This window comes from Wolffia australiana, chromosome 9 (genome assembly GCF_029677425.1).
Source record: "Wolffia australiana isolate 7733 chromosome 9, ASM2967742v1".
In the NCBI taxonomy this organism is placed as follows: domain Eukaryota; kingdom Viridiplantae; phylum Streptophyta; class Magnoliopsida; order Alismatales; family Araceae; genus Wolffia; species Wolffia australiana.
In genome coordinates this window covers 83,210-93,748 of record NC_135843.1, presented here as the reverse complement: position 1 = coordinate 93,748, position 10,539 = coordinate 83,210, and the positions used below count along the sequence as shown (strand labels likewise).

At 39.7% G+C, this 10,539-nt stretch overlaps 1 protein-coding gene across 1 annotated transcript; it reads right to left on the bottom strand.

The window, feature by feature from the left end:
* Nucleotides 1-965: 965 nt before the first annotated feature.
* Nucleotides 966-3,135, bottom strand: LOC144707795 (protein STRICTOSIDINE SYNTHASE-LIKE 3-like). Its single transcript, XM_078581039.1, has 4 exons — nucleotides 2,477-3,135; nucleotides 1,877-2,152; nucleotides 1,619-1,786; nucleotides 966-1,487 (listed from the first exon to the last, which is right to left on the bottom strand). The coding sequence occupies exons 1-4, from the start codon at nucleotides 3,118-3,120 to the stop codon at nucleotides 1,076-1,078; spliced, it is 1,500 nt and encodes a 499-aa protein (XP_078437165.1). The 5' UTR covers nucleotides 3,121-3,135; the 3' UTR covers nucleotides 966-1,075.
* Between the last annotated feature and the right edge of the window lie 7,404 nt (nucleotides 3,136-10,539).

Below are 10,539 nucleotides of genomic sequence, written 5' to 3'. Positions count from 1 at the left end.
AAGATAATGGGAATATTAAAGATGGATTTGACCATAACCTATGTCACCCTAGGAGGGGTATGAACCTGATGGATATTTAGAAAATAATTGAATTTTAAAATGTTCCATGAAAGAGTTGATAAACTCTGTTGTACCTTCTAGATAAAAAGATGTATCTTGGCACCCAATGGACTGGAAACTTGACCTATTGATTGGGTCGAATAGATCTATGATTAATTACTGTAAATGTTAAATACAACTAATTAATTATACTAACTAATAAAAGGTATTGAAATTATTCACTAGACTAGTTCTAGGGATTAGAGGGTCACATTCAAAAGATTTATTTGACATTAAAAGTATAGTAACTTTTTAAAAAGAGTCTTTATACATATAAATAAGAGAAAGCCCCAAATAGAATCCAACATCCAAGACTTCATTGTTGTCCTCGTGGTCATCATCATCATTATCATTAATTATTGGCCTGGGGGATTTAGTATGTCTACTTGAACGAGCATTTCTGTAAAGGATCTTTGAACCTGGATGAATCAAGAACAAGAAAGAGGTAGAAGAAAAGGAGAAGAGAAGAGAAGGAGAAGGAGAGAATAGCGAGACACCTAGATAAGTGGAAGTTTAGATCGTTGTATTCATCTGTAAATTACACTTAAAGTTGGTTTGTATTTATAGTGTCATATGATAGTATAATATAGAATGATTTCTGTTTTAATCATAGCCGTTATAGCTTGTTATAACGGCTATATTAAAATGAATCTTAACCGTTGGATACAACGGATATGTTTCCTATCTATGGTTAAATCCTAGCCATCTATCTTGAATCCTATCTATGTTGAATCCTAGTATACGGGGTACGTGTCAGTTTCTTACTAGCTAATCTTATTAAGTTCCTATGGGTCTGACTGCTGCTGACTGTGCTGACAGCTCGGCTTGGTTTGCTGACTCAGCTGGCGAGCTGTCTGACTCAATAATTTGATCATGCCGCTACTCTGATCCAAGACGTAGAAAAATAAAATTATACAAGGGAATATTCGAGTTTCGAACCAAGCGGAAGGGCCTCGAGGCAGATTAATTGTTCGGGCTAAGCTGAGGAGTTCAGATCGTAAACGGCAATGAAGGACATGAGGACGGAGCCCAGCCAAAGTTTGCCGTCCTTCTCCTCCACCTCGCTGATAAGACGGACGACCTTGCCCGTCCTGTCCTCGAGCACCTGCAGCACCCTCCCCTCGGGACTGAGCTTGATGGCCATGGCATGAAGGCGGCCGCCGATGCTCAGCAGGTAGTGATACTTGGCGGGAATTGGAAGCTTCATGATGAACTTCCTCAGCCGAGGATGCCTTGCCAGGATGCGGGCGTAGAGGTACCGCCGCGAGTGAATGGCCACCCAAAAATCCCCCTCATCGTTAATCCTCACGTTGTCTGGGATTCCCGGAAGATTCACCACCGTCTCCGTCTTCCCTGCCTTGTTCCCCTTGAGCCAATACCTACTCAACCTGTATTTTTTGTTTCGAAACCGCCACTTCGTCACAACGCGGATTTCATGCAAGACGCGTCTATTTGGCTTTTTCCTCGTTTCATACAAGCAGCCGTAATTAAATAGTGGAGCAGAGAATGAGCCACATACCTGCCTCGGGAGCCCTCGCAGAAAGCGACGAAGGACTCGTCCTCGTTAAGGGACACGCCGTTGGCGAACTGAATGTCCCGGACGAGGACGGTGGTCTCCTTGGTGCGGGGGTCGTACTTGAGCAGCCTCCCCGTTGGCTCAGACGTCGTCACCAGCTGCAAAAAATGCCTGCCCACAAGTCCGCCTCCAATTAACTCTCTCGTTTTTTTGGTTTTCCTCGGAAAAAGTAAAATAATATCAAACACTACTCCACTGCACCTTCGCTGGTAATTGGTGCTGGTATCGGTGAAGTAGACGTTGCCGTGAGAGTCTACGTCGAGATCGTTGGTGAACTTGAAGGGCACGCCCTCCGCCTCGGTCGCGAGCGTCTCGGCCAGCCCTCCTCCTGGACCGACCTTGAGCAGCCCGAGATAGGCGTCCGCGATGTACAGCTCTCCCGTCCCCCGGTGAAACCGCAGGCCCAGCGGGCGCCCGCAGACGTGCTCATGCTTCAGATAACCCAACACCGATGCCTTCCACCCGCAATCGTCCGACCTGCAAGAAATAAATCTCTCAACAAATTCACCATAATTTGAGGCCGATATATCACTCTCTAGCTCTTCCCAAGGGGTAGACTTCCGAATTTGAGCGGTTAACACTACGCTAAAAGCTATCGCTAATATCAAGATGATACTTTTCTTATTTCCAACATTCCTCCCACAATACCTGCCGCAGGCCCATGCATGGACATGGGCATAGTGTTTTGTTTCTGGAAGTTGAAACAGCAACCCTTGACTCACGATACCGCTTTTAAATTTGAGCGCTCACTGCCGCGCTTAAACGCTAAAACTCTAGACAGAACAGGGAGATGGGGCTCACCGGTTGGGAGAGGTGTAGGCGAAGGTAGACCAGTTGTGGCCGTCCCAGAAGACGACCCGGCCGTCGGCGACGCCGGTGTAAGGCCCCCTCCCCTGCGGGTCGAAGGCGAGGCTCTCGGGGCCCTGCACTTGCCCCAAGAACCTTATCTCCGACTTCTGTAGCAAGTCCTCCAAGTCTCGATCTTGCGGAATTTCCTCGTCAGGCGGAATCACCACCTTGTACGTCTCGAATCCGGGGAACTCCACCATGGGCGACTGCATGAAAGGGTCTAGTCCGCAGTACAGCGCCAGCCCCAATACAACCGCCGCAAACACCGCACGCCTATTCATCCTTACTCTTTCCCTCTTCTCACTCATCGCGTCTTCCTCTTCTCTTGGAACTGATATGGTCTTCCGTACAAAGGGTCGGCAGAGAGAAGTAAGAGCAAGTATATATAAATCTCTGGGTAGGTGGAGAGAGGGAGCACTGGTTCCGGTGGAAAGTGGGAAAAGCGTGGGAGGAGTGCAAAGGGTATATTTTACTGGCGGCGACTGCAATATCCTTCCTCTTTGGTTACGGCGGTGGACAGCTTCTTCTTTTGCCCAGTCGAGAGGGCAGAGTCCTGTGATTAGCCGTTGTGCGGTGTATTTACGCGCCCCACCCATTCGCCGCTGAGTAGTGGAAGGGAGGTGAAGTAGCAACAAGGGACCCGTGGACTAGCTCGCTGGATCCTCGTCAGGTTCCTTTCAATGCACTTTAATGAACGAAGACAATTAGGCCTCCTCCCCCTTCTCTGCGGCACCCCCTTTTTTGCTGAATAACCTGCATGAAATTAATGATCTTGAGTCCGTACTCAAGGATGTATACCATGACAAAGTAGAAGGTTAAACAGATCCAAATCCATCGCTATTCAAAATGGGCTCTAGAAGCTTTCGGAAGATTTTTGAGTCAACACGGTGACTTTTGTCCTAAACCGAAAGATAAATATTTTAATCCCCTGGATAGTCAATAATGAATCACTTAGATGGGACTACATGATAGCTATTCTTCACAAAAACGTAGCCATAGATATGTCCATTGGGAAATTAAACGTAGCATAATCAGCATTGTTCTCGTCCTCCCAAGTTACCTACTCTCTCCCTTCAATCCTCGGGTTCATAAGTTTAGCCGCAGGTGTTCCAGCCGGCGCAGCGTATGAGTGCACCTGGTCTTTATCTGCTGCCTCGTCCAGTTTATCTACAGCTGCGTCTGGACGGCGGCTGCGCCGGCGGGAGGGCCCGCTGCAAATGCTTACCATCGCCGGCGGGGAGAGGCCACTCTATCACATTCAATATCCGAAGCGTCTCCATAATTTCCTTTTTTACTCGACTCCAATTCTTGGTAAACGCCATCTCTCGGTCCCTCTTACCTTAACTCTATAAGTTCATCAATGGGGGTTGAGATCAATCTACGTCCTTGATCCACGGGCATCTCTCAAAATAAATCGTTCTCCGGGAGTCTCTGCTGTTCCAATACATGCCCCCAGGGATTTCGAGCTCAACTCTCCAAAGGCAAAACCACTGACGCGGCCTTCAATTCTGCGTCCCAGCCGGAGACGGGGGTCTGAAGGCAGCCAGGCCGACGGGGCATTAAATGGGATGGTGGCGTTGGAGCGCCTCGCTAGACAAAAATGGATAGATACAAACAGGGATGAGCTCCCCAAGATGTGCTAGTCCAGAGATCGATCCGGCAGCCACAACTTCTCCATTGCATGATAAATTCTGCTGCAGTGGTCTTGCCGTATTGGTCATGCACTCCAACCGGACCACAGGCAGACCATTCCCGGACCACTGCAGGACCACTGGGGATTTAGGGATAAGTTAGGTCTAGTTGAAAAGTATTCCTGGTTACCACTTATCCACAAAATAAGTTCAACCCTATTCACATAATGGAGAGCATGGATAATGAGACTGAAAGGGTATTTTTATGCAGGTTCAGAATATTTCCATAATTATGTCTTCATAATTATCCTATGCTCGAGCTACCTCCCACTATTGCCTTATCAAGCGTCTAAACCAACAAATACTATGCTCACTAATTCATATGCATAAGTAGAACCAGGATAAAAACCACAATGGTCACCCTTGGCGATCCACTTTCTAATCTTGATCGCCAAGCCGTACGTGGATGAATAGTGCTTCTCCTCCTACTGCTGCTACCCAAGCATTTGTCTCAGCCCAATTAAAACAGAATAGCACGGTTAAATTTTGGGTAAACCGTTTGACTCAATTAAATCATTTCATTTGGATTAATATATAATCTGCTCAATTCATTCCAATGGATTTATAATGAACACAGCTCAACTGAGTCAGCCTCAAATAGACCAACATTAAACAAACTCAAATTATTTACTTAAATCTCTCACTATCCGAAATCTTCTAGTCTCTATTAAATACCATCAGTTAAAAATTGACTATGCAATCCAGTTTAACATTAGTTCTCTGAACTCAATGGACTTCTCTTCCTCAATTCTCTTTCAACTATTTTCTCCTATACAAAAAAATAATATATGCTCCATTCTCCCTATATTATGTACAACTCAAAGCTAAAAAATATTTAGTTGACAAATATTTTACAAATATGTTAGTAAATATAAAACTTCTTCCTACCTAAATTTCTCCTGGCTTCGATCAAAGATTACTAATTTCAAATATTTAAGACAATCCTATCTCCATTCCTCTCACAATATAGAATATGCAATCCAAACCCTCAAATTTTTATGGGGAATAAATAATTTTTTTTACATTGTCAAAGAGTTTTGAATGTCAAAACATCTAATCTGTGTTTGAAGTATTAGAAAATTGTATGGTGTTTTAAGTAATATGTGGTAATGTGACACCTGTTGTGTGTTTATCAAACCTGCTGAATTAGCTAATTATTTTGTGATATTGTGAATCATATGAATGAACACTTGGTTTCAATATCAAAGTTCTATTCAAATCTAGAAATATAAAATCTTGTGGCTTGATTATTATTACAAGACTAAAAAAAATTATAATTAACATACAAATGTGATAGACTAGAATAAAAATCCATTAATATTTGTTAAATCGTTTAATAAAGTCAGCACAAAACTTAATTTAGTTATAGAATAACACAAAGTGTTCAATTTCTTGAATTTCGTTTTGAAGCATGCATATGAAAAATGAACAAACATTTTAGATTGTTTATTCTAATGGATAACTACCTTACAAATGTGGCATTGAACCATATGGACATGCATTTTCATCTGTCCATAATAACTATTAAACACTAATGAAGTATCGAAAATAAGCCGGAAAAGCCTTTTTTTCAAAACAAGTTAAGGGTAAAGCGAAAGTATAAAAGTTTCATTTTTTTAAAATGACCAGAGTTAGACGAGGATATATAGCTCGGAGACGCCGAACCAAAATGAGTTCTTTTGCATAAATCAAGCTTTCGAGGGGCTCATTCAAGACTTACTCGAACGATTACTCAACTGAAAATGAGAGCTTTAGTTTCCGCGAAGATAGAGGTAGGCAAAAGAGTTCGTCGTTTGTGGTAGCAGTAACTCGCGAGAACGAGGTTTCCTTCCTATATTATATAGTAGATTGATACATAATCTGTACAAGAGGCAATTGCTTCTTAATCTAAGCCCTGACTATATCAAATAATAATGAATTGTGAAGGTTATGTTATTTTTCACATAAAACGTTCTCAAGGCGCGGAAGCGGAGGATGAAGACGAGCGTTCAGATTAAGATGAAGACGAGCGAGCGGGCGCGAGGAATTTATGAGCAGGAGCGAGGTACGAAGTGAAGATGAAACGAAGTAACGAAGTCAAAAAATTTTATCTTTAGAAAAAAGAAATATCGAATAATAATAAAAAGAATAATAATGTCACTGAATCAGCGGATAAGGTTATCCGAAGGTGATGCCTAGGATAATTATTCGAAGGTTCTGCAAGAAACACAACATCTTCATTAAGATTAAGATAAGGAGGTATCGATCAGATATGAGACATGGCCCGACATTTTAGATTGCCGTTAGCAGATATCCTGGCTGAAGCATCAATCAGATTGCGCGGTCGGTAATGGACCTTTGACCAAAGCCATCATATCTAGGAAAAGTCGCAGACGATGTAGTGACAACCTTGATCGAATGTCAAGTCTACCGATGGCTCTATCGAACATACAGGGAATTGGAGGTAGCATTCTACCGATGTCAAGTCATGGACCGGTTCCTTCAGCCCTTTTTCTATGTGTTGGTGTTCTATATGACCGACATAAGACTCGACTTGCTAGATATTATGGAGGTTCAGTGAGCACCATGCCGAATTTCTCTACCATTTTCTTCTCTTCCACTTTGGCCAATATGAGTTCACCTGGTACTAGCAGCTTTATCGGGGAATTTCCCATCTTAGTAGGAGCTTTCCAAAGAAATAGCTTAGTAGCCACATTAGCAGCGCTTGGGATGATTTTAGGCGCGGCGTATTCCCTTAGGATCCTCGTTCCCAAATTCCACCAAGTATACAAGTGAAACCTAACCATACATGTCCGCCAATTATATCTTCTAAATCGTCCACACTAACAATCCAACCTTCTCCTCCAATTGCCCATTCAGTTACTTTGGCACTGGACGTTCCCAAAACGGAGACTATCGGGTCGGGTGAATTAGAGAATAGACAGACCTCTGCATTCCAGTCTTCCTTCTCCTTTATTTCGTAACCTATCCGAAAGAGAATCCAGTACCTCTTCTCTTGGTCGTTCATATCTGAATAGGCCGAACTGGCCCCCGCGGATATCTTTGCTTCGGAACATAACAATTAGAATTAGGCTCAGTCAACTGGAATGTGTTTTATCCATATGGGAGATCTTCCAATTGAGAAGATCCATCGACCTGAGACGAAGAGAAAGGTCTATCTATTTTCTTTAATGATTCAGTTAAACCAATGATTCGTTATTGGAGCAGATAGCAACACAACATCATCGGACATGCGTATTTATTTCATAACCTGGTTTCATTAATGGAAATTTTTTTATATAGTGAGGTTCTGAAGTAAATCATTATTGTTTAGGCAGTTTATATCATCCATACATAGTGTTTTAATCTAAGATGAAAATTCTTCCATGTTTCAGCAGTAGCATATTGTTCCATGGAGCTAAGGCGCGTAGCGCTAATCATTTATCAGAAATAAAAAAAAAACAAAATTCAGCAGTAGCATATTCGTTATTAAGACTTTTGGTTGCCAAAAGTCTTAATGGCCTTTTCCCTTCCCATCAATGCTATTTGATAAGTTTAACTGATGGTCCACCACAGAAAGATGTCAAAAAAATTTGGCAGTTGATTAATAAAAAATAAGTTCAACTGGAATGGAACTTCATGGAGTATGTAGTTGACATATTTATCTTCTGAAAAAAATTAACTTTTCAATGTATGATCAAGATGTAGTACCTTGGAGTATGTCATTTAAATTTATGGATGTAAAATATTACCATGTTCTAAAACTGGTTAACTATGAATTAATCAGAATTCATTTGACTAATCAAATGGCATGGTTTTATGTCATGGAGTGAATAATGTATCCAAATCCATAGAAATGTTTGGTAACTAAATTCATGGATATATTGAGGTCAGTTTCATAGTTTTAAGTCTTTGAATGACATATGTACGTTGAATCACATTTTTTGTGTAATAACTTTGTAAAATGTTGGAAATAAATGTGACCTTTGAGACAATTTCCACACTCCACATCTGTTTCAATATTCATTTATACATCTTGGACAATTTAGTTTCATTCTTTATCTCAATCATGGCACCTGTCTTTGATACCATAATTTCTTTTTTCCTCAAGCAAGATGTATTGAACTATTCAAAAGTGCGCCTCAAGTTGAATCTACACAATATTTCACATGTTGAATCTCTTCCTTTGTCTTGATGATTATTATTATCAATACACCTTCAACATTTTAACATTCTAATCGCATCGGGAATGGAGAGGAGTCAAGGAGAGAAATGAGAAGATGGATATAACCTAAAAAAGTCTGGGATGGGTAATGTTCATGTATTTATCCTATTTATACTAACACAAAATTTTCATTAAAAACTCTTAACTTTAAGTATATCTTTCAACATCAAAAATATCATTTTCTTGTGACCCTCTTGGCCCATGTATTAGTGTAATCATTGAATTCGTCTAATGAAATCCCAAAGTGGTACCCAAAATTCATTACTCTATCTACCCTTATGGCCACAAGATCAGATTGGTAGACTAGATAGTGATATCCTTTCTAAATAGTTAAAGTTTCGTCTCAAGTATCCTTCTAATAATAATGTTTAAAATGCATGTTTAATATATTACAAAACAAATCCCCTAAACAAGTAATTCGATCAAGAAATTCAATATTGAATTTGGCATAGTTCCTTCCTTCTTTGAGAATATTCCTTTTTCTTGTATGACAGAAATTGTGCAAATGTACTACTAAAAGAGCCAAACTCTCATAATAAGTCAAAATACATTCTAAGGAAACTTGACTTGATTAGGGAGATCATTACTTAAGGATTAAGGAGGTACTACAATGGAAGGATTTTTTAAATTGAAAATAATGTAAAATCAGTGATGAGCCAGCTATACTAACATATGAACAGCTATACTAATCATATGAGTGATGATAGATAGTGTTATTCTATTTTATTACTTTGTTGTCCTTCTTGCATATCCTTCGAATATGAATATTTAGAACACACGCTCATTAAAGACTAGTGATATCCATATTCTGATTTTATCATAGTTACCAAGTCAGATCCATGTATTCAGGTACCTCTTTATAAGCATCACACATGTACTGTAATGAATATTTTCTATTAATGAACATGGAACTGTTGGTTTAGGTTGCTAGGGATAACATGAGAACTGGGGGATGAATTAGGTTCTCCTCAAAGTAATATATATTTTTATTTTGAATTATCTATATATGATCCTAGATATCTTAGTTTATATGTTAGGATGATGGGTAAGGAAGCTGGGAACTTGATATTTTTATACAGTTTAGGGCTACTCCCTCCTTATTCCTGTTCGGAGATATCCAACCGGAGTTCTTTTTAATCAATCTCTAACCACATCTTTAGCCCCCCAAGCTAAACCAGCCTGGTAATGATATACACAGATATCACCTTTCTTGGAATTTAAATGGTGAGTTGTCTCAGGCCCCCCTAGCCATTGTAGGTTCCCACGCCTTCTCGACTCCTTCTAGGTCAGATAACTCAGTCTTGATTGGCCTAACTTGCCAGCAACTTGAGATACACTTATCTATGTTTTTCAGTTAAACAATGTAGTGTGACAAATAATCAATATGATTTACAAAACTCTACCAAATGGTCAGATGATAATATTCAGTAGATATAGTAACAACTATCAACTTGGTAATTTTGAATTATTTTGATCACTGTTAGTGAGTCATCTATTACAAGTATCACCTTTTGAATTTAAATAGTTTATATAAAGTTCTCTTAAATAGTCAAATATGTCTCTTTAAATTTCCTCAAGGTCTCAGCTTAATCACTGAAGATTTTGGCATAGTCTTGTTTATATTTTAGTAAAATCTCACGTTTACCTGCTTAGTAGAAATTCAATCCTTCGCTCATCTTTCTTCTTCTTACTTTGACCACTAAGTTTTTACTTTCCTACATCGTTAATCTGGTTCCACCACACAAAGAGGGAATTCTCCAAAACTATTACAAAACTATTACGTTTGGTCACGATTAATCTAAGCTCAACTTGAACCCAATGAACCTATATAAATATGTTTAATACCATTCAAATAAAAAACAGCAGATATGTAGATTCAGTCAAGATGCATATGATCTATTTCAAACTTTACTTGTATGAATTGATTTGGTTTCGTATATTAATTTCCCTCAATTTAACTGATCAAGATTACCCTAGATTGAAAAAATTTCTAATGATTTCAATGTTGTATTTCAAGAGTCACTTTAAGCAAAGTATTAATTTCAGTAATTAACCTCAACACAAATAATCTGATGGCGATAAATTTAAAACCAATTGAGATCGATAAGATGACTTTTAAC

Coding starts and splice junctions, on each gene's coding strand:
- LOC144707795 (XM_078581039.1), bottom strand. CDS start 3,120: ATGGGTGGGGCGCGTAAATACACCGCACAACGGCTAATCACAGGACTC. Junction 2,153..2,476: donor GCCTACACCTCTCCCAACCG/GTGAGCCCCATC, acceptor TATTTCTTGCAG/GTCGGACGATTGCGGGTGGA. Junction 1,787..1,876: donor AGCACCAATTACCAGCGAAG/GTGCAGTGGAGT, acceptor ACTTGTGGGCAG/GCATTTTTTGCAGCTGGTGA.